The sequence below is a fragment of the Salvia miltiorrhiza genome, chromosome 1, assembly GCF_028751815.1.
Source record: "Salvia miltiorrhiza cultivar Shanhuang (shh) chromosome 1, IMPLAD_Smil_shh, whole genome shotgun sequence".
Classification (NCBI taxonomy): domain Eukaryota; kingdom Viridiplantae; phylum Streptophyta; class Magnoliopsida; order Lamiales; family Lamiaceae; genus Salvia; species Salvia miltiorrhiza.
In genome coordinates, this window is record NC_080387.1 from 69,070,727 (window position 1) to 69,095,608 (window position 24,882).

General features: G+C 33.3%; 2 protein-coding genes across 3 annotated transcripts; one reads left to right on the forward strand and one right to left on the reverse strand.

The window, feature by feature from the left end:
- The first annotated feature begins 1,779 nt into the window (after nucleotides 1-1,779).
- LOC131005344 (protein CHROMATIN REMODELING 35-like) lies at nucleotides 1,780-7,244 on the forward strand. Of its 2 annotated transcripts, XM_057932264.1 has the most exons (8): nucleotides 1,828-1,978; nucleotides 2,279-2,356; nucleotides 2,549-3,099; nucleotides 3,183-3,224; nucleotides 3,308-3,517; nucleotides 3,728-3,886; nucleotides 5,094-6,862; nucleotides 6,956-7,244. In XM_057932264.1, exons 2-8 carry the CDS (start codon nucleotides 2,287-2,289, stop codon nucleotides 6,957-6,959), a joined length of 2,805 nt encoding a protein of 934 aa, XP_057788247.1. In that variant the 5' UTR covers nucleotides 1,828-1,978; nucleotides 2,279-2,286; the 3' UTR covers nucleotides 6,960-7,244. The 2 variants fall into 2 exon arrangements, with proteins under 2 accessions (XP_057788248.1, XP_057788247.1); XM_057932265.1 differs by lacking the exon at nucleotides 3,183-3,224 and having other exon boundaries at nucleotides 1,780-1,978.
- Nucleotides 7,245-7,350: 106 nt separating this feature from the next.
- On the reverse strand, nucleotides 7,351-12,623 carry LOC131005349 (BEL1-like homeodomain protein 7). The gene is made up of 5 exons (XM_057932271.1): nucleotides 11,420-12,623; nucleotides 9,813-10,732; nucleotides 8,905-9,284; nucleotides 8,754-8,814; nucleotides 7,351-8,345 (listed from the first exon to the last, which is right to left on the reverse strand). The coding sequence occupies exons 2-5, from the start codon at nucleotides 10,692-10,694 to the stop codon at nucleotides 7,683-7,685; spliced, it is 1,986 nt and encodes a 661-aa protein (XP_057788254.1). The 5' UTR covers nucleotides 10,695-10,732; nucleotides 11,420-12,623; the 3' UTR covers nucleotides 7,351-7,682.
- Nucleotides 12,624-24,882: the final 12,259 nt, after the last annotated feature.

The window sequence follows — 24,882 nt, forward strand, 5'->3', positions numbered from 1 at the left end:
ATATTTTACCAATTGCATCGTAACGTTTCTAGCTTTGTATCAATATTATAAAAGCCAGGTCAATGCAATGAACATTTAAAAATATGTAAAAAATTGATGGGAGCAACAACATTCGAGGGTAATTCTATTCACGTATCTCGTGCACGAAAGGCCTACACAAGATTATTTTGATAATTTTATTTTCAGTTATGACTTATATATTGGACTAATAATATTTGAATCGTTGTATTGTTGCTTAATTAACTTATATAATTGAAAATGCTTAACTTCTGGGTAAAATAAAATGTAAATTACATATAATTAATTTAGGAAAATTTAAATTGTATATATTTTATAAGCATTATATCATAAAATTTTAATAATTAGATGTATCATTGCCGAATCGCACCCTATAATTTTTAAAAATCCGTATCCCCATACTCGTATCGTATCGCCCCCGCATCCGCACCTCCGTACCTATGCAACATAGGGCAAAACAAAGTATGTTGAACTAATTATTTAAACAAAGAATCGTGAAAGGAGGTAAAATAACGAAAAAAGTACAATGAAATGTTTTTATATTTTTATACCCAATGTAATTAAGTGCAATGGTCAATTTAGTACAAAAATTTCATTCAATACTAAATTACGCGATCTATCTAACAAAAAATTATATTATTAAGTAGACACAATAGGAATATAAATAACTTCTAATCTTATTGTGAATGCTAGCAACAAGCTAGAATTACTGAAACTAATATAGACTCACTAACAATTATAAACACTCTCAATCTAATTTTAAATTTACGAGTCTATCTAAAATTAGATGTTGATTTATATGTTGAAACAACACGCATTCATGCTATTCGATACTTATATTATGGCTATGCTAATTAGTACCGAATGCAGTAATTTTCCTTTTTATTTATAGAGGTCTTGAAATTTGGAGAACAATGTTATATTGTTGAGAACGTGAGGAGAAGAATATGGGTGATGATTAGTGTTTGGTGCTAAAATAAACTTGATGACCAAATCCTTTGAACAGTTATTTTAAAATGTAACTTGACTAAATCTTTCTTCAATTCTTTCTCTTTAATTTTCAACTTATTTTCCATTTTCAACAAACTATTCCCAACAAATAATACTTCATCCGTCTCGTTACAAATGTTCAGTTACTTTTGGGCAAATAGATTAAAAAATGTGTAGAAAGTAGATAGATATAAATGTCTTATTACTTTTGGGCGCAGAGATAAAAAAATGTGTAGAAAGTAGATAAAGTGGGTTGATGGAAATTATTTAAATATTAGGTATAGAGATAGAATATATTGCTGAAAAACAAATGAGACATTTGTAATGAGACATCCCATTTATGAAAAGTGAGACATTTGTAATGGGACGGAAGCAGTGGCAAATTAGCAATTAATGAAATAAGATAATAAAATATCAAAAACGAAAATAAAGTTAAATAAATCTAACTAACATTTTTATTTATTTATTTTTGGCCGAAGCAACGGTTATCATGTTGTGCGTCATTGATGTATGTTGAAAATATAGATAAGTTTCAAATTGGGATAAATTTATAAAATTGTTAAAGATGGTGATATCTTTAATCATTAATCCTAAAAATACTATGGAAAGTTCTAGTGATTCAAATACATTAAACATATTTTGAAGTAAGAAAAACAATTGAACATATTTTATAGTCGTTTTATTTCTTACATTTTTATAATAGTATAATTAAGAGAGTTTTTTGAGCTCACTGTAATTAAGAGAGTTATTTGCATTTTGTCTTGCAAAAAATAGAGATCCACATTGCATAGTGCGCTGCACAAGAAAAAGACCCAAATAACTGAAGAAGGGAAGACTCTCCGTTCCCTTTTTTTTTTTTTTTTAATAATTATTTTTAACTTTTTGCTAACTATTCAGTTGCCCCTATCACTGTGAGCTCCGTACTCTCTTCTGCAAATCCTCTCATTTTTCACACACTAATTTGAAACATGTAAGTTTTGATTCTGCAATTCGTTCAATCTATTATCCTATGATCGTAGGTCAGGAGGAATTGCAATTCCACCCTCAGTTTTGATTACAATTTCGTATTCTCTGGGTTCAAATTTTGGGGGTTCGGATCCTTGTTAGGCAATTCAAATTTGTTGTTTATGTTTCTGTTAACTAGAGCTGTACGATTCAGATGTTATGGCATGCATTTGATATTTCCTTTTGAGGTACATGCATTTGCCATTTGGCGTTTGTGTTTGGATAGAGTTGACATTATTTCCGTTTGTATTTTTGGTGTATTTAGCCGGAGAAATGGATGCTGCTACCGATAGAAATTATCTCAGTCCCTTTTTGAAAAGATTTCCGGCAACTTCCTCAAGCGGTAATAATTTCCGGCCGCTCTTTTTTCGTGATTCTTTTCGTACAAGCGCGCACACACACGCAAGTTTTATGTGACTTTCAACAAGAGAAACGTCTATTACTGTTCATTCTTATTGTTGTTTATGTATTCTTATTTAAAGTAAAAAAAAATGGAAAGAGAAATTTTGTTGAATATGCTCAACTTCTTGGCCAGATTTGGGCTCAAAACGACGCAAACGGATAAAAGCGGATGAAGGAAATGGTTATAGTTTTTCTAGCTATGGTAGCTTTCCTGCATCATGGCGCTTCGCATTTGACAAGAAAAGACAAGTTCTGAATGAGTCGGATCCTTTCACCACGAAGGATTTGTTGAACCAATTGGATTCTGGCAAATTTGGAAGTGTGACCAAGGAGATAGAAGACCTTATCAAGCGGAGGAGGCGGGTGTTGGATTCCTTCTATGCTCTGAATCCTGAACTATCATCGACGATATGTCTGGATGTGCAAGACAAAGTGGCGTCAAAGCCGATGGAGGTAGCTCCTGATGTGATTGACCTTGATGATGACAAGGATGACGAACTGGAACGGTTGGTTCCAGAATCACAGCTTTCTCATCATGCTGCCCCAGTGGTTATCATTGATTCAGACGATGATAATGATGCTACAACTGGCCATCTTGAAGTGGATTTGAAGCCACCTTCTCTTGATCTTGTCATTAGGGATAAACCTTCTGGAGCTGGAAATCTTCTGATGAAGGATTATGTGGTAATGAACTTCTCAATCACCTATAGCTTCTTATGGTTTGATCTTCATGCCATTTCAACTGATAGTGCCTTAATATTATGTAGGACCGGAGTTCTTCTGGTAACCTTCTGATGAAGGATTATGTGGTAATGAACTTCTCAATCACCTATAGCTTCTTATGGTTTGATCTTCATGCCATTTCAACTGATAGTGCCTTAATATTATGTAGGACCGGAGTTCTTCTGGTAAAAGCAAAAATTCTCAAGAAGCGGGTGTGCAAATGTATATTACAGGCGAAGCTGAAATTGGATTCACGAAGGATAAAGGAGAGTATGTGGGTACTGATGACCTAGAGGAAAGTGATGAATTGTCTGATACCAATTCAGATGGTCTAGATAATATTTGGAAGGAGATGACCTTTGCTCTAGAGGGTTCAAAGGTATTCTCTTACTATCAGTTCCTTAATTCCAGGTGTATCTGCTTGAAAACTATTTCCTACTCTCATTCACAGGCTAATAAAAAAGCTCTATGCCAGCTGTATCAATGTTTCTCTAATTTGTATATGTTCTTAGCATCTGATTTTTGTGCCTACTTTCAAAACTGCAATTAGAGACAGGTATTTAACAACTCTTCCTTTGATATGTGGCAGGATGCTCCTGGAGTAGTTCTACATGATGAATATGATGTTGGGGAGGAAGAAGACTGCGAACATTCTTTCATTTTTAAAGATGACATTGGTGATGTATGCCGAATTTGTGGGGTTATTAAGAGAGGAATTGAAACCATCATTGAATATAACTTCTCAAAGGTATGACTTACACACACTTATCTATGCTATAAACTATGTTGTTGATTATAGAGCTTGGTTGTTTCTGGGAATACATTAAAATTCCCGGTTTAGGTACTTAAAACTGTTTAGAGCTCAATAGACAATTTAACCTTACATACTTACTCTACTGGGATTATATCTCCAGGAAATATGCTTCCTTAAGTCATTTTGAGAACAATGTCAATTTTGGAGTCTTCTGTCACTCATGTTGATGTGATGTTGGTGGTTACATATGATCAATTCAATGTGTATCATACTAAAATCAACCATCCATAGGATTCTTTGATAGAAAGAAATAAAATAGGGTATGTTGCTGCCACTTTGAAAGAATTAAGAAATGCTGAAGTAATGCCTAAACCCAATGATTAAAATTAGAAGGGGGGGGGGGGGGGTCAGGGGGATATGTAGGAAGAGTGAATAAGAAAGGAGCTGGTTTTATTGGGGTATGAGATATTCAGAAAATTAATCGAAATGATCTAGTCTGTACTCAAACTTGAGGTCTAAATCTAGTCTAAATTATAACTATTCAAGGTGAATTTTATATTTTGTAAATTTATACTCCCTCCGTCCACTAATTGTTGGCCTAGGAGGCGAAACACGGATTTTAAGAAAAAGTGTAGTGAGTGGAGAAAGGGACCCATAAAATATATTGTTTATTAGTTGAGTTGAGAAAGGGACCCACAAAGTGTATTATTTATTAGTTGAGTGGAGAAAAAAATGTATTGTTTATTGGGACCCACCAATTAAAAAATTATAAAGACTTACTATAAATGGGTAGGACAAAAATTGGTGGACGGACCAAAAAGGAAAGTAGGCCAACAATTAGTGGACGGAGGGAGTACCAAAGAGCCATTTTCTTGTGGAATTACGCCCTCATATGACCTTCGCCATTTTTTAGGTGCAATATTTTTGCACAAGCCAATTTGGGACAACTTTTATCTGTTTACCCAATTATTGTATTTGACAGGTGGCTCGTTTGTTGTTGTATTGGCCTTATATCTGCAAAGTTTGTTCCCCCTTTGTTCTGATACTTGCATTGCATAAAATCCCCCCTTTGTAATTATAATCAAATTTGAATGTATGTTTAATGTGTGAGCGAATGAGTATTTTGTTCATATTGGTATAATCTTGTGGCAAAGACTACTTGATGTTGAGAACTGCTTTACCTGCTCTATTCTAAATACAGACCACAAGGACTACAAGAACTTACAGATATGAAGGACGAACCACTAGAGAATATGAGCAAACTGATATTCCCATTGATGGATTCAAATTATCAGATGGTGATCCTGGGGTTGCTGAAATTCATCCACATCCACGCCACAGAAAAGAGATGAAACCCCATCAAACTGAGGGATTTAACTTTCTTCTGAGCAACCTAGTGTCAGATAATCCTGGAGGTTGTATACTGGCACATGCTCCTGGTTCCGGTAAGACATTCATGATTATCAGTTTCCTTCAGAGTTTCATGGCAAAATATCCAGCTGCAAGACCTCTAGTTGTGCTGCCAAGGGGCATCTTGTCAATATGGAAAAAGGAATTCCTCCGATGGCAAGTCGAGGAGATACCTTTATTGGATTTCTACTCAGCTAAAGCTGAAGGCCGCGCACAGCAACTCGAAATTCTGAAAGAATGGGTGAGCAAAAGGAGCATACTGTTTTTAGGATACAAACAGTTCTCCTCTATTATCTGCGACACTGGCAGCGGGCAAGTTGCTACTGATTGCATAAATTATTTGCTGAAAGTCCCATCAATTCTCATCCTAGATGAAGGTCACACTCCTCGGAACCCAGAAACTGATATCTTGACGTCACTGGAGAGGATTGAAACTCCAAGAAAGGTGGTTCTTTCTGGGACACTCTATCAGAACCACGTGCAAGAAGTTTTCAACATCTTAAATCTTGTGCGCCCAAAGTTTCTGAAGATGGACACGTCTAAAGCAATAAGGAGGCGTATCTTGAGTAGGGCAGAGATTGGTGGCAGGATGAAGCATGGCAGAGACAATGGGTTCTATGATCTAATAGAGCACACCCTGATCAAAGATGAAAACCAATCCCGGAAGGTGACTGTGATACAAGATTTACGGGAAATGACAAGAAGGGTCTTGCATTATTACAAGGGGGATAACTTAGATGAACTTCCGGGGCTTGTAGATTTTTCAGTCTATCTTCAGCTCAGCCCCAGACAAAAAGCTGACATTAAAGAGTTGAAGAAAGTGTCGTTTAGGAAGTTCTCAATTTGTGCACAAGGAAGTGCTATTTATCTGCACCCAATATTAAAGACTCTCGCCAAGAATCCCCTTGTAAAAGATAGAGTTGATGAGACGAAAATGGATGCTATCTTGGAGAATTTGAATGTGAAAGAAGGAGCAAAGCTCAACTTCTATATGAATCTTCTGCAGCTCTGTGAATCAAGTGGCGAGAAGCTGCTAGTTTTTAGCCAATTTCTCCTACCCCTGAAATTCTTGGAGAGGATAACGTCTAAGGTCAAGGGTTACAGCATTGGCAAGGAGATGTTCATGATCACGGGTGATTCAGATGCTGGGACACGGGAATCTTCCATGGAGAAATTCAACAGTTCATCTGAAGCTCGAGTGTTCTTTGGTTCAATCAAAGCCTGTGGTGAGGGGATATCTCTTGTGGGGGCTTCTCGCATCATTATACTGGATGTTCATCTAAATCCATCCGTCACTCGCCAAGCAATAGGGCGGGCTTTTAGACCCGGCCAACTGAAGAAAGTCTACACGTACAGATTGATTGCTTCGGACTCACCTGAACAGGAGGATCACGCTACCTGCTTCAAGAAGGAATCCATTTCTAAGTTGTGGTTTGAATGGGACGAAAGCAGCGGTCAGCAAAACTTTGAGATGGAGGAAGTTGATGATATCAGCAATTGTGGAGACACTTTTTTGGAAACGGCACGATTGAGGGAAGACATAGTTAAAGTCTATAGAAAGTAAGTGTGCGTAAACCTTACTTCCCTTCCCGATGGATGTTCTTAAAACATACCTTTGAATGATGTTTCCTTGTGCTTTTTGATTCTTCGCAGGTAATGTTGCAGAAATGTTGATATCTACTTTTGCAACGGCCCATCACCGATCTCATACATTCAGTAATATCTATATATATATATGGCTGTGAAACTTTTAAATAGGTTTAGTGGCGCACTGTAGATATTGTCCTCTATAGGAAAGCATGCTTCTATCATTCTGGATTTGGCTTTTCTTATATAGTTCAATTTGTTGGAAATTTTTGCTTTTGTGAAGTAGTTCATTCCAACAGTTATGCATTCCAGTGGGGTTTTCAAATTGTTCAATCTAAAGCTTTTACTTTTTGCATTTTGTTGATAAATTTGCTCAACATTTGTGGATGCAAAACACAAAAATCAAACTTGAATTCTCATGAGTTCCAGTCCTGTAGATTTCATTTACATTTCTGCCAAGATTGAAAAGAACAGAGAGATCAGATATATTCTACATTCTTAACTGATAAAGTTCCACTATTACATGTCAATTCTGTACTAAAAAAGTTACAACCTTAAAAAAAAAATTTGCGTGGGATGCAACAGTTAACCTTATTTCCTCGATACAACAAAATCATCGTATGCTGGTTTCTACACAGACCAAACAAGTAAATTCTTTACAAATGAACCCTTCAACCAATTTTTCTTCCTACAATGGATTCACAAAATGGGAGAAAAACTAGAGCTTCTTGCCCAAAGTATCAAGATTTGACTCCTCAAACCCGCCCGGAAGCGTTTCCAGGAGGAGGGAGGGTCAGGTAAACGACGGGAGCAGCGATGAGACGAGCCGATGCTGCCGGCTACCCGAATCCAGGCACTCAAAATCTGCAGGGTCACCCCCCATAGCAGAAGCTGCTGTGTTATATACATCGGTTTCTCTGAGTGGAATGAATGCATTGTGATTGCTATTAGGCATAGCCATCCTACCACCACCCTCACACTGCTGCAACCCTAATGTGAGCGAAACTCCTCCACTGATACTGCCGAATCTCTCGAGCTCCGACATATGGTAGCCGGCAGCAGCTGCAGCCATGAACCTCTCACTCCCACAGCTCGACTCCGCCACCGCGTCTTGGAAGTGGCCCGGCTCGTGGTCGGCCTTGTCTACCCCCGTCGTCTTCCCTCCTCCGTACTCGCTCTGGAAAATGGAGTTGGCATCCGATCCCATCATCTCCACATCGTTCATCTCATCGCATTTCGGCTCCATGAGCTGCTGCCCCACGGAAACCGTGCCATGCTGCTGCTGCAGATCCTCTGCTCTATCTTCAGATGCTTTTGCACCTGGCTTCGGGGCCCGTGGGTTTGTCTCGGACGAGGAGTTGGAGTCGACATCAGCATCGCCCGTCTCCTCCTTGTACATCTCCTCGACCATCGGCTTCCAGAGACGCACCCGCGCGTTGATGAACCAGTTTGAGACCTAAACCAACCACATATATAGATTAGCAAAAGAGGCAAGAAAAGATTAGTTGGTTAGTTCACTCATCACCTTCGTTAGTTTATTTTTATTTTTATTGGAAACAAAAAATTTACAGACTGCGTCATGGTGAACTTAAATCCGAGATATTTGACTTAAGGGCGTTAACCGCTCTACCACTAGACCACCACACACACCTTTGTTAGCTTCTGTTGTTTCAACCTGTTTCTTATGATTGTTTCTTACTGTAAAAAAGGACAGAAACATTCTAAATTTTTTCCAACAATTCTCTCCATAAAAAACCGAAACATTTATGTTCACCATCATCAATATCAAGAAACAAGAGTTGCAACTTCCCAATCTAAAAATGACTAATAAGTTTTTATCTAAAAAGTGCATCTTAATTCTCACCTGACTTCTTGTCAATCCAGTCTGCCTCGCCAGCATGATCTTCTCCGAATCTTTCGGGTAGCTGCAGCACGAAAACAACACGAACACATTCATCATAGAAATCCCAGAAAAGAAGAGAAAGACGAATACAAGAATCCTTTCAGCTACTTACGGGTGGAGAAAGTGTTCAAAAAGCCAAGCTCTTAAGACCGAAACAGAGGACTCAGGCAATCCCCTCTGTGGCCTCCACGCGTGCTGCTGCATCATGCCGAGCTGCTGCAGGGCTCTCTGCTGCCGGAGCTGCTGATCCACATAGCGCAGTCGGGATATCCCAATCCCTCTCTCGTTTGAGGAGGCGTCCTCCTCTCCGAGGCTCCTCCGTGCTACTTGAATCTGCCCGTTTATAGCATCACGCAGGCAGCGGAAGTGACGGGAGATGGTCTGAAGCGCAAGTGCGGTGTAAGGTTTGGCTGCTCCGGATCCTGCTATTACATCGAATGAAGACACAACAATCTGCATCTGATGGTAATACTGTCTGTATCTTCTGTCAACCTGCATCAAAAATCTTGAACTGAGAAAACCAATGTGATAAACATCCTAAACAAAAATTTGATAAGGGAACAATTGTTTCTTGAAAATCTTGAAATTAGAAACCAATGTGGTTGAATAAAACAACCTTAACCAAAATACAACATATGGTTGAAAAAACACACTTGTTTCCAACCTCATCAAAATCTTGAAATGAGAAACCAATGCATTCCCGAAATGCCTTTCTCGATATTCCTCAATGTTCCGGCTATTCACAGAATAGGACCGGAAGAAATCCAAGAATTTACCCAATATATCGTAGAATATTTTCAGACCAATGATCAAACCATGCGAACTAGAAATACTTCTGCTCTAATCAATTGGCCAACGAAAATATATTGAATTTGAAAGAAATGGTATTGAGCAGAGTAATCTATATGGAATAAAGTAAAACAACCTTAACATTGTTTCTCACCTCATCATATCAAAATCTTGAGAAACCAATGTGATAAGACAAAACAACCTTTAAAGGGAAAAAGCATTAGTTCTCACCTCATCCAACATTGTGAGAAGCTTAGTAAGTTTATTCTGCAACTCCTGCTTCTCGGCTGCAGAAACCTCGACATGGGAAGAAGCCCCGTTGCCCTTAGGGGTGGCTGAAAACGAAGGGTCCGAGCCTCCATCCTTCAACTCCCCTTCAACCTCCCTCCTCGATTCCTTTCGAGCACTCTGCTCCTTGATGGCTTTCTTCACATTCACAACTTCGTCCAGCAGCTCCTGGGCCGCCCTCAAATACTTCGAGTTAGGAACAGCCCTTGCAATACTCGGCATACCATACGACGACATATCACTCGCTCCATCCACATTGGCCCCGGGCACGCCAGCCCCGAAGCTATCCTCATTCTCAAAGGATATGTTCCTCCCCCTATCTTCACCGTGCATCAACGCGTTAGACCCCAAAATCGAGGAGAAATCAGCGCCCTCGTTCTGGTATGGCATCGTGGACACGTGCAGGGGGACGTGCGTGCTGAGGCTGAGCGACAGCCCCTGCCCCTGCAAGCTCGGACCGCCTTGAAACGAGCTCCCCCCTGCTTGAGCTTGATGCATCATGAGCATCTCGTTCCTCCCGTCCTTCCACGTGTTCAGCTGGCTCTCCAGCGCCCGTGAGCCCCCGAAGTTGAGGAGAACCTCCTGTGGCGAGGTGTTTGAATTCGAGGCAGCCGGTGGAGCATCCATACAGGTGGTGTGGCTGTGTGAGTTGCCGGCTATTGCATCGGAGAAGGGCTCGGACGAGGGCGGGGGGAAGTTCATGTACATGATGGTGTTTCCGGTGAGGATCGGAGTTGATGAGTGAGAAGTTGGGGCAGGATCCTTCAAGTAGAGCATTGTTGAAGCATCTCTTTGATTGTTTGACACAGGAAAATAGGTTCCCATCTCTCTTAAGTGTAGCTAGAGAGAGAAATCAAGGAGCCCTGGAAAATTCCCAGGTGGAAAATTCATCAACATTCAACATAAATAAAAAAAAAAACCATGCTGTGTTCTTGATTTCATGCAGGCATTCACAAAAGAGCAATTAGGCATACATTACTTGGAGAAATTGACAAATAAATTTAAATGAATATCTTTGACTATGCACACATAATCAGATTACAAAAGAACAAAACACACAAATACAAGCGTACGCAGAGGATAATTGTGATAAACTATATTTAGAAAACGATCAAGAAATGTAATTCAAAAAGAAAAAGAAAACGATCAAGAAATCCAAAAACTAAATATTCATTTTCATTATCTTGAACCAACTTGCTATCAAGAAAAAATAATAAATTGGCAATCTAAGAGCAAGAAATTACAAACCCCAATCCACCAACCAAACATCGATTACAAAATCCCAGGAAATTAGACACCAAAAAGAAAGAAAGAAAATTGACCAACAGAAGTGGAAGGAAGAAAAATAAAACAAAAAATTGCAGTAATTCAACAAAGGCTGCAATCTATAATCACATCATTGTACCGACATCATCCAAATACAATCAATATGAGAGAATAGGGACACCAAAATCCCCTCTTTTTTATTTCCTTAGCAGCAGCTAAAAAAGGCTGTAATAACATAAAGAAACAAATAAATAAATACATAAATTCTAATCATATATCCAAACCTGAAATTCAGCATAAGCTGTGTTGCTTATGGGGAACAGCAGCTCCACGATCCGTCTAAAAAAATATTTCTTCACTGCAAACAAACAGATCCCAATACTTCAACACTATCATCTCTCTCTCTCTCCCTCTTTCTCTTTCTCTCTCTCTCTCTCTCTAAAAAGAATCAAGGAAGGAGGAAGAAAAGAAGAGAGAAAGAAGCAAGAACAATTAAAATCCCAAATGAAAAGGAAAAAAGAAAAGAAAAAAAAGACAGAAACTTTTTATTTTATTTTTCTCTTGTCCTAGTATATAGTAGAGTTGCAAGAATTTCAAAGTTGAAAGTACAAGAACATTATCACCCCTTTAAATCTTTCCTTTCACCTTTATGATAACTATTCTTGCATAAGTTCGTTCATCATCTACTCTTTTTATCTATTCCCACGTGAGACTTACATACACCAATTTCATTTATTTAAATTTTTGAAAAAAAGGGAGTCTTTTTTTCTCTCTCTCTGCATTCCCAACTATCTCTCTATATCTAGCATGTAAAAAAGGGTGCTCTCTTTTACTATTAAGAAGAAACCACCCCACCCCACACCACACCACACAACAGAAAAAAATTAAAAATCAAATCTTTTCTTTTTGTTGATATATTTATTTCTAAAACATCCCTTTCTCCAACCCCTGTCTGCTGCTAGGCTTGTTTGTGGGAAATTATAAATAATGAAGAGGAATAGAATAGAGCAAGCTATCTTTCTCTTAGCTGTTGCTGTTGTTTGTTGTTATTATTTGTTGCTTGACTTGGTTAATTCCTTTGTTGCTGTTGATGGTGTTTGGTTATGGAGTGCCAATCTCTAACCACCAGTTGGTGGACCTAAAGCTTCCCTTAACCCTCTCTCTCTCTCTTGAGTTTCATCTCTTAAGTTAAGCATGGATGGAAGGTCTGCGATATCCACCATCTAATGCTTTCTTTATTTATTCTTTTGCCTGCATTATTATTATTCTAGTGGTTTGGATGGAATATTTTAATGGTTAGGAAAATCTTTATTTTTTTTATGTAAGATTTTTGGATTTTTTTACATTGTACCAATAGGGTGCCCATGTCACTAAAATTTTTGTCTCGTTGTGGCACCTAATTCTTGGGCATACTATTATTTTCTATTGGGACCTTTTCATTTCCCATATTTGTGTATTTGCCTCTGTCAGTTTGCAATAGATTTATTTATTTATTGCCCCTCTCATTTGTTTGTGCATTTTGTAACATACGAGCATTAAAGTAATAGTAGTAATTTTTATTTTTCTTTATTTTCCCTTTATTTTGGAATTCCTCTTCATTAGATTATCTGTTTGGCTTGTATTGACATTCGCTTTTTCTTTTTTATAAGTGAGACCTTTTTTTTGGACACAAAAATTAAGAAATGTGTATTTTGTGTGTAAGTGAAAAGGTGAAAATGTGTTTAGAGGGTAAAACTTTTGCCCAAAAAGAAAAGAGTCTCACTTATGATGTGACACTCAAAATAGAAAGAGTCTCACTTATAATGGACGAATGGAGTATTTTATACTTCTTTCATGCTAGAGAAGAGTATTACTTGGGGGATTACACAAATTTTAAGAAATATTTAGTAGATCATATATTGAATGGAGAAAATGATCCACTAATTTTTAGAATAAATAATAATGTGCGATAGATAATGCATATTTATATTCCAAAATAAAAGTGAAACTTCTTATTGAACGGATGAAAATAGAAAAAATGATATTTTATTATGAAACATAGGAAGTATATATATAAAGAGTGATTAACTGTTTATTATAAAAATTGCACGTATTGTGAATTCACTATAGAACATTATGAATTAGCCGCCAGAAAAAGTACACATGAATTATGAAAAATTGCAATACCATAGTTTAAGTCGGTTTGTTGGCTATTCCATATGTATTTCTACGGCGATCACATCAACTTTGATTTTGCTTTATTTAAGTTAATAGTATTATATATAAGGAATACTCCCTCCGTCCACGAATCATCTTCCTGTTTGCCTCTAAAATTTTGTCCACCAATTAACTTCCTACTCTGCTTTTTAGACATATATACCCTCCCTTACTTTTTAAATTATTACACTTTACCAATTGGACCCACCACACTTTACCATTACTTGTCTAATTAATCCAATTTTGAAGTTAATTAAATGGAGTAGGATATTTCTAATTTTTCAGTTTATTTATTTATTTTCTGAATTTTTAATTTATTTATTTTCTGAAAATTTTATTTCCAGTTTATTTATTTATTTTCTGAATTTTCAAGTCTATTTATTTATTTATTTTTGAATTTTCAGTTTATTTATTTCCAGTTTATTTATTTATTTATTTTCAAATTTTCAGTTTAATTATTTTCCAGATTATTTATTTCCAGTTTATTTATTTATTTTCTGAATTTTCAGTTTATTTATTTATTTATTTTCTGAATTTCAAGTTTATTTATTTATTTATTTTTGTATTTTCAGTTTATTTATTTCCAGTTTGTTTATTTATTTATTTATTTCCATTTTATTTATTTATTTTCCTGATTTCCAGTTTATTTATTTATTTATTTATTTATTTTTGAATTTTCAGTTTATTTATTTCCAGTTAATTTATTTATTTTCTGAATTTTCAGTTTATTTATTTATTTTCGAATTTCCTGATTTCCAGTTTATTTATTTATTTATTTTTGAATTTTCAGTTTATTTATTTCTAGTTTATTTATTTATTTAATTATTTCCAGTATATTTATTTATTTATTTAATTATTTCCAGTTAATTTATTTATTTTCTGAATTTTCAGTTTGTCTATTTATTTATTTTCGAATTTTCAGTTTATTTATTTTCTGAAAAATTTATTTCCAGTTTAATTATTTATTTATTTTCTGAATTTTCAGTTTATTTATTTATTTATTTTCTGAATTTCAAGTTTATTTATTTATTTATTTTTGTATTTTCAATTTATTTATTTCCAGTTTGTTTATTTATTTATTTCCAGTTTATTTATTTATTTAATTATTTCCAGTTAATTTATTTATTTTCTTAATTTTCAGTTTATTTATTTATTTATTTTCGAATTTTCAGTTTATTTATTTTCTGAAAAAAAAATCCAGTTAATTTATTTATTTATTTTCTGAATTTTCAGTTTATTTATTTATTTATTTTCTGAATTTCAAGTTTATTTATTTATTTTCGAATTTTCAGTTTAATTATTTTCCAGATTATTTATTTTCTGAATTTCAAGTTTATTTATTTATTTATTTTTGTATTTTCAGTTTATTTATTTCCAGTTTGTTTATTTATTTATTTATTTCCAGTTTATTTATTTATTTTCTGAATTTTCAGTTTATTTATTTATTTATTTTCTGAATTTCAAGTTTATTTATTTATTTATTTTTGTATTTTCAGTGTATTTATTTCCAGTTTGTTTATTTATTTATTTATTTCCAGTTTATTTATTTATTTTCCTGATTTCCAGTTTATTTATTTATTTATTTTTGAATTTTCAGTTTATTTATTTCCAGTTAATTTATTTATTTTCTGAATTTTCAGTTTATTTATTTATTTATTTTCGAATTTCCTGATTTCCAGTTTATTTATTTATTTATTTTTGAATTTTCAGTTTATTTATTTATTTATTTCCAGTTTATTTATTTATTTATTTTCTCAATTTTCAGTTTATTTATTTATTTATTTTCGAATTTTCAGTTTATTTATTTTTTGAAAATTTTATTTCTAATTTATTTATTTTCCAGTTTATTTATGTATTTATTTATTTATTTTCTGAATTTTCAGTTTATTTATTTATTTATTTTCTGAATTTCAAGTTTATTTATTTTTTGAAAAATTTATTTCTAATTTATTCATTTAAATGCTTTCATTTAATTCACCTAATAAAATAATGCCAAATAGTTAGTGCAAGATTAGTAAAAGTAACCACAATATATTAACAATACCCTTTTAGTCTTTTACACCACCTTTACACCACCTTTTTCAGCTTTCTTAAAACCCGTGCCGAACACCAAATAGGAAGATGATTCGTGGACGGAGGCAATTTGTAAAAGTTCGTGTATTTTGGTGTTAAAATTTAAAAATTGTATTGTGAATCATACAACGAAAAAAAATGTGATATTATATACCACTAACCCAAAATTAAAACATGATCAATGAAATATATTAAATTAAAATCAAAATTAATGAGTAGTGAGCACCAACTTTTGCTTAATGAAGGTAGGCATGTACCAAAAGAGTGGCATATGCCTGCCAACTTTCTTTGCCTCACTTGTTCTAAGCACTAAAATCGCCCAATTTGGTAGTCTTTTTTCTTTTGGAAGTTTGTTGATAGGTGGATTGCAAGAGCATCTCTTTTTGGAGAGCATATTTTTGGTAGCAAAAATCCTTCATCGAATATTGTTTCATTTTGTAAATTTTATAGTTTATGATTCCCCCCAAATTAATAAGAAGTAGCTAGTACTATATTTGAAAGAAAATGCATTATCATCTGTTCCGAACGATTTAAAATCATTTGTTAATATGATATTTCAACCATAAAGTACAAGAGAAATGGGGGATAATAGTACCTTTTTTAGCAATATTTATTGGTGGTCTAACACTCGTGGGATCATCTAAATCAATAATTTAAAATAGTACTTGATTAGTTTCGTATTCTTGAAAAAATCAAACATAATACGTGATTGTATTCATTGATTTATAGTTTATATTGCATATATTACCTCCGCCCAAATTATATATAGATTGATTGAATTTTGTACAATTATTTAGAAAGTTATTAAAAGAAAATTATACAAGTAATTTGTTGATGATATGCTTATTTTGTTTTTTGACAATTCACTAATGTTAAATTAAATCAAATAATTAAATAGAGGTACATTAATATATCAGTTAAAAATATATCATTTTCTTTGAAAAAAAAAAGCAAACCTATATAATGGAAAGTAATTATATTCATGCCTACATTTAGTCCCACCAAAGCACACATAATTTATTCCACTTGAATAAGATTTATGAGGAAGACTAGTTAAATAGTGACGTACTCCATCTTAAATAAGTAACCCTCAAATATATAACAAACTTGATTCTTCATTTCTTGTTATTCATGGTCCATGCACTTTTAATATTGGGGTCCAATTTAGGAACAAATGAAAAGGGCATGTAAGCAATCAACTAAAAGTTGAGGGGCTAAAAAGCAAAAAAACAATATTTAAAGCCTGTGAATTAGACAGTGGCCAGAAAGCAGCAAGTGATATGCAGAGAGATATCAGAGAGAATTACTGTAGTCTGAGAGAAAAGCATAGGGATTCGGAAAAGGGAAGAATCTAAGGTTGCAAAAAGAAGAGAAATCATTGGCTGGAGCATGGAGGCTGACTTAATGCATATGCATCTGATTATTATTTTATTAGGGAAATTGCGCATTCTTTTCATCAAAATCCAAGTGTGACAAATCAAACTTCAGTATTCATTCATATGAGAGCAAATAAGACTTCGATCGCCCCTTCGTTCATATATATATAAGCCTATAATAATTGGACTAAATTATTTTTTATACATATCTCCACTTATACAAGCTTAAACGTGGAGGGGTATAAACGAGACTTCAGTCATACTACTTATATGTGACCACACTTTTTACATGTAGATCGATATGATCAATAAGCTTATAATAAACGGATTAAATTAATTTTTATATATTCACTTCAGTCTAGACATATAAACGAAATTTCAACCACACCTCACATGTAAGTCAATATATATGACCATTAACTATTACACGTGAATCAAATCGATTTCTTTTTATCGTATTAGAATAAGTTCATCGTTCTATTGAGATGGCTTATAAGGAGAGAGAATTATTTAACTTATATTAAAGCAATATATCTTTAATCAAATTGATGATGTGGTGCATACGGGACTTCAACATTAGTTTTGATGTTTACAATTTATATAATAAATGTATCAATAAATTTATGCAGTCAAATTGTGGTAATTCATAATTTAATTTAATAGATTTTTTTAAATTTATTTAATTTATTTTTTAAAATAAAAATAGGATTTAGTATTTTTTTTATTCTCTACATTGTACTTAATTTTTAATTTTTTTGCATTTTAATTTTTATTTTATTTTTTAATAAAAATAAAAAAGTTACAAAAAATAACTAAAATGTAGAGAATTCGATAAAATAATTAAATTTTATTTTTATTTTTTCAAAAATAAGTTAAATAAATTATTTTTTTTATTTAAATAATTTGTGGGTGACTACGGCGTGACTGTTTAGCATCACTCTCAATGTATTTCATTTTTAAATTTGGATTGAGCCCTTTTTCTGATACCGGATTGTTGCGATGACATGAGAAGGATGGGTAAAATTAGGACTAAAATAGAAAGAACGACTTGAAAAATGTTTTCAAATATTTGTGTTAAAAAGGGTAATTAACCTTATTATTATAATTATTGTCGTTATTACTGGTTAATGTGAAAATATGACAGTGATAAAATAAAAAAATAAATAAACTAGAATACAAATACTTACGTGGTTCTGATTGATGCAATCTGCAACGAATAGGGAGAAATAGATTTTGTTCTTTATTACCGATGGTAAAAGTGAAAATGTGAGACAAATAACATAAAACAAAATAAACGAGGAGACACGAATTTACGAAATCTAAATTGATGTGATGTGTGCATAAGGAGAGAGATTTTATTCTTTGAAAAAAAAACAAATATGAGAAAAAGTTCATCATATATAGCTCGCAAATTAATTGGCTGCGCCAAATACTCAATTAGGCCGAATAAGAAATTTATCTTAATCAAATTTGCAAAAATGTGAGTTTACCTAAAGACCAATGCGTTTGGAAAATAGCAAATGCAAATTTTAATGGAAAAAAAATGATGAGCAAGAACAGTACTAAAAACTTCATTTTGTATAAAGGAAATAATAATAATAAAAATATTTATCTTAAATTCCCGAGTTATTAATGGGAGTACTACTCTAAATTTAAGCCAAAATTAGATCTATCCACCACACATATATTTAATTAAAGTCGTGAAGATAGCAGCTTCTATTGTAGCTGCGGGTATTAAAGAATTAACAGATTTTGATTTAGATTACTAAGAAAACTATATTAATTAGTGAGGTTGTTGAAATAAGGACTAATTAATTTATTTAATAATTATGTAGTAGGTCGTCAAATGAACAGTTATGCATAAAATTAATCCTTTGACCTTCACCATTTACTGAACTTACAATTACTGTCAAATAATGATCTTATTATAAATAAGCAAGATTATTGTAATTTTAATATACTGATTACCCTAATTATATCTTAATTATTAGAGTGTCGGTTTTCAATCTGCTAAGTTTCATCACACTGGTAAAATTTAGTCGCCAGTAATCATGATTAATGAAATTTTTAAAGAATACTATCTTTTCGGCGAGGGCTTATGTCACGGTAGTTGGGTTCGTACTAACCAAATTCCATTTAAATAATTCATATTTATATGTTTTAGTTGAATGATAACATACCGGCAAGCACATATATACGACACCAACATAGATTTAAAACCACACTCCACCAGAATTTTGTTACACCAGAACTCAAATATGCGACAACACCAAATATTTAAATTTTATTCCACGAGATGCTTGTTAATGCATATACAAACATGTATGGCTTGTACGTATGATGTGGATTTAGGAATATGCCTAAAAAATTGATAATATCTTCAAAAGATTCCCAAGTTTATATGAGTATTTTTTAGTTGGGATAATCATAATAGCTTGTAAATTACTTAATTTTGACTAAATTATGAGTTTTACACACCATAAATTTTTTTTATTAAACTTTTAATGCAAGGTGTAATGAAAATGGAGTGTAACTTTATATTTATCTCCAATCGATCTACATGTCAATCTATAGTAAAATATTTTATTTTTATTATTTTTATATTTTTAAAAATATTAAATTATTTTTGTTAATCAAGTTATTGTACATATATAGGGTGCGGTTCCAATGAGAATTATATTAACCAATAATTAATGCATCTGTTATCAAAATTAATGCACTAAAAAAATATTTTTGCTCCATTCATGAGTTGAGCCTATGTGATACATTCATCCAGCAAGATGGTGCATCTACCGTAGATTTTGATAATCGAAGAGTTAAATATAGTTTTCTGTTTTTATTTTATTTATTTATTCGTACTTGAATGGATGAATCTCTGCTATATATTTATATCTATACTAAATATAAACTTACAATAAAATATATAATTAAATCTAAGTTAAATCTTCCCCGACAACAATGCCTTACAAAAGTGCAATATGAGCTCTTTATCTATGATTTTCTACCACGTGCAATAAATTTTTGAGAAAGAAAATGGATAAGATGGGCAACATGATTGGAACTGGTCGTTTCCTTTTTTTTTTTTTTTTTGATGAGGAAAAAATAAACGATTGTAATATCAAGTGGCCATCATCCATTTTAATTTCCTTCACATCTGCACCATTCAAACCTTTAAATACGCTTGTAAACATACTTTCACACATTAATTAACAATTTATTTACATTTTATTCTCACCTTTGTTTTCTTTTCATTGCCTCGTATGGCTTCTTCGAACGAGGGACGTGTAATTTAATTCTTGTTTTATGTTGCGTACATGTTTATGAATTTTAGTATATATTTTGTTAGAATAATATTTTTATAATTATTAAGAACTTTTTTTTAAAAAAATTAGTAATACTCACTTCGCCCCATTATAAGTGAGACCCTTTTTTTGGGCACGAAAATTAAGAAATGTGTATTTTGTGTGTGAGTGAAAAAGTGAAAAGGTGTTTAAAGAATAAAACTTTTACCCAAAAATGAAAGAGTTTCACTTATGATGGAATACTCAAAATAGAAGGAGTTTCACTTATAGTGAGACAGATTGAATAATAACGATTCAAATTTGATTGACTTTCTTGCTCATATGACATTGCTATATCAACAATGAGCACATTAATGTGTGCTCACAATGAATAGTGAAGCGATATATTATATTCAAACTATATGCCTTCAAAATTAGAAAATGTAACAAAATGTAGACAAAAAATAAAAAGTTTAATCGTCCGTTTCCAAAAAATAAAGGCGAAAAAAGGGGATGAGAAGAATTCTTATTGGCTGGTAAATTTACTTAAAGAAATTTGATATTTTTGTCTATTAACACAAATACAATTGAGTGAAAATTTAAAATACAATTTAGAGCATTTTTACTATCAAACTTAAGAATGTGGGTATTTTTGCCTATTAATACAATTTGAAAACCCAATCATTTAAAAGAAATTCAAAATCCAAATTTCTACGCACACAACGCGCGTGTGTATATAAATTTATTGTTCAGTTGAAATCCATCACATATTAATTTCAATCTAAAATTATTGATATTGAATCACCACGTTTCAAAAATGGGTGAAATTAATACGTGCAATAAATGATGTGATAAAACTAAAAAAATCTTACGTGGACATGATTAACATTATCAGGCGTACATTATTTTTGATTAATTGTTGAATTTAACACAATATTTTAGTAAATTTATAATCACAACGTGACTTATAATATGCTACAATTATTTTATTCTTTCAATTATAGCATCCTCAATAAAATTCACAAAAATATAATAATTTCATAATCGTCGTTTGAGTTAACTTGTTGGTGAAGACTCACAATGTACGTGTGCACTTTACATTTTATAAGAAAATTGAGAATGCTAGAATTGTAAAAAATAAAAAATTGCGATATGTGAATTGTGTAATGTTTTAAAAATTGCAATGTAATTGCAAAATTGATAAAAGATAGTAAACTTCGACAATTCACTCTAATTTTTAGTTTCACGCATAATAATCGGGGTGTGTTTGCTTTTAGATATAAGGAATGAATAAACTATATTTATCACTTAATACCTTATTTGTTTTAATTAATGTATAAAAAAATTCGAGCAAGTTGTATAATTTTTCAGACAACTCTTTATTCCTTGGAAAATGAATAATTTTATATCTAATAGATGGTGGTATACTTTTATACCACCTTATAAAGAGTGGATAAATATATTATCTTTCAAATCCAATAAAATATATAAAAAATATGATCTACACTTTAAGTGATAAATTTATACTTCATTACATTATCCCTCCATTTAAAGAGATAAAAAGCAAACACACCTTCATAGTATAGAATTCTTTATTTATTATTATTTTTTTTTTGGAGGAGGGGGAGAGGGGGAATCCAATCATAGTATAGAATTCATGAAACTCTGAGTTATAAACAAATATGTAGTTAATTAGGTGATTATTTTATTTTAAGAGGTGATCTTGGGTACAATCGAGTTACACCCCGGTCGATCCGCATTCTAACCCAACTTTTTAATAAAAATAATTTCTTTCTCTTCCACATATACAACCTATAAAGGTTATAATTCAATTCAATTTTTATTTTTATTTTTTTACTTTATCAATAACCCACCCCAACCTAAATATATTTTATTCTTTTATTATTGTTTATTGTATTTTTTCAATAATAAAATGCCAAATGGCATAACTTCATTTGACAAATTAGGTTGTGGTACAAGTCGGTCATAACATGCTTTTTACAATCGGTTGTGATGTTAAAAATATTTTATTATTTTATTTTCAATCAAACATTTTGTCTTATCTGATGACCGGTCGATCGAGTCGTGAATAAAGATGGTCTAAGACGGAGGGATATTATAAAATTGAAAATGACACTATAATATTTTAAAATGTTACAGTGTCATTTATATAATCGAATAATGTCAATTATAGACAGTGTCATTTATATAATCGAATAGTGTCATTTATATAATTGAATCTGAATGCGAGCTCGAATTAAAATATAGATCAAGATCTTAGTGCAGGTCAATTCAATTGTCTCGTAGACTTGATTTTACTCAAATTTTTGTGTTATTTTGATACATGACCCATTGAAATTGTTTCTGAATTCAATATTATCGATATCTCAAAAACGTAGTTACAACTTACACGCACACACCTGACACCACACATTATTTAATCTAAGTTTCAAACCTTGACGATAAACTTCTGATATTTTATTAAATAAGTCTATGATTATTGATTATAATTAATTGATGATTAATATTTGCCACGACGTAAGCTGTGACGTCGAAGTGGGCCCACGCGACAAAGGGCTGGGCCCCTGCGGTGGCTGATGATGCAAAGCCTAGTCTAAGTGTAGCCATTTTCTCGATTTATCTTTTGGTTTATCAGAAAATTAATTGTAAATATTTACAAAGTTGTAATATTAAAAAGGGAAAATTGCACCTAAATACACAAAGTTTGCCGAAAATCCATATTTGACGCGAAGTTACGATTTTACATTTTAATACACCAATTTAATAACTTGTTCAATTTTGACACAATTTTCATTTCCGGTGATCGGAAATTCTGACGTGGCTATTACGTGTCATTAACTTATCCAGCGTGGAATGGAAACGACAGCGTTTTATAATAACAAAACGACGTCGTTTCTATTCTTTGAATTAAAAATAGGGTTTCAGAAGAATTATCAACAAGACGACATCGTTTTCTTCGCACTCTTCATATTCCTTCATGCAACGTTTCATCTCCATTTCATTCTCTCTTCCAATTTCATTCTCCGATCACCCCTTTCTTCGTTTCTAAAACTGTTGCCGGCGTCTCACTCTGTCGTTTTACACTGGCGGATAGTTGCACGAAGTGGCGTCGCACCGTGGCATAATGGAGAATGATAGGTATTGCACCGTATCTCCCCTTCTCTTCTTTTGCTGTTGCCTCTGTCTTATTACCTTTTTTCGTGCTTGTTGTTCAGGACTAGTGTTAATTTTTGCGGGGTTTTAATGTTTTAGTCGTTTTACACTGATTAATTCGTGTCTAATTCTTGTTTTATGTTTGTATATGTTTTACAGTGATGTTTTCGGGATTTATCTCCATCATGGGGGTTCATTCCGACATTTAGGAAAAGAAATATTGTATTTGGGGGGTGAAGTTAAGTTTATAGCCAACTTTGATAAAGATAGATTCGGATTTTTTGACATAAAGGATGAAATCACCAAACTAGGGTATGTAGACTATGGTGACTTAGAATATAAAGTCCCTAAAACTAAGGAATACTATCCCATCTATGATGATGGTGATTGTATGGCTATGTTGGAGTTTTTGTCTTCTTCTTGTAAGTACTTTGAAGTGTTCTTACATAATGGGGTGAAAGAGGGTGATAGCAAGGGGAAAGAGGGTGTAGTTGCTGATAAGGGGAAGGGGAAGGTTGCAGTTGAAGAGAGTGGAAATATAGGTGTAGTTGCTGATAAGTGGCAGATTGTAGTTGCTGATAAGGGAAAGGGGAAGGTTGCAGTTGCTGATAAGGAGCAGGGTACAGTTGCTGATAAGGGGAAGGGGAAGGTTGTAGAGGGTGAAGTGGTTGAAGGTCAAACTGACAGTGATTCAGAGGATGTAGATTTTGATGTTCTAGATGATAATGAAGGGATAGAGACTGATGATAGCTTAGGGGATAGTGAATTAGTGAGTGATGATGAGGAGTATAGGGCTGCAAGAGTTGGGATTAAGCTCCAGGAGAATGTAATTTCTGATGTTAACTGGAGTGAAGTTCCAGAAACTAGCAATGCAGTATTGGGTAGGTTAGGGAATGAGGTTGAGAAAGGTGTAGAAGCTGGATTCACATCTGATTATGTTAACTCAGATGAAGATGTGAATTCAGATTCCACTGATGAGGATGAGAGTGGAGGGCAGAAGAGGTGTCCTAGAGTGGTATATGATCCTAAATGTGATCATAAAGAGCTTGTACCAAAGTTGGGTATGAGATTTCAAACAGGGTTTCAGTGTAAAGAGGCATTAAGGACTTGGGCAATATACAAAGGATATCCACTGCACTTTAGGAGAGTTAAGAAGAAAAGCTGTGAGGCTTTGTGTACAGCTCCATGTAAGTGGAGAATCTATGGTAGTATGAGCAAGAGTCAACATGTTTTTAAGATAAAAATCTTAGAGGGTGAACCACATATTTGTAGCTTCTCCATCCATACAAAGCTTGCAAATTACAAATGGATTGCTAGGCAATATTTAAACCATTTTAGATTGAGGCCACACATGGATGTAGGTGAGCTACAGGCTGACATTGTAGCAAAGTATGGCATTGAACCCTCGAGGGGCAGGTTATATAGAGCCAAGACAGAGGCCTTGGAGTTGTTGAGAGGGTCAGTTAGTCACCACTATGCCAGCTTGAGGCCTTACATATTAGAGTTGATGAGGGTTGATCCAGAGGGCAGGTTTGAGCTCTTGACTGATGGTGGGGTATTTAAAGCTTTATACATTGGGTTTAGTTCATTGAAGAAAGGATTTATGGAAGGTTGTAGATGGATATTGGGATTAGATGGATGTTTTCT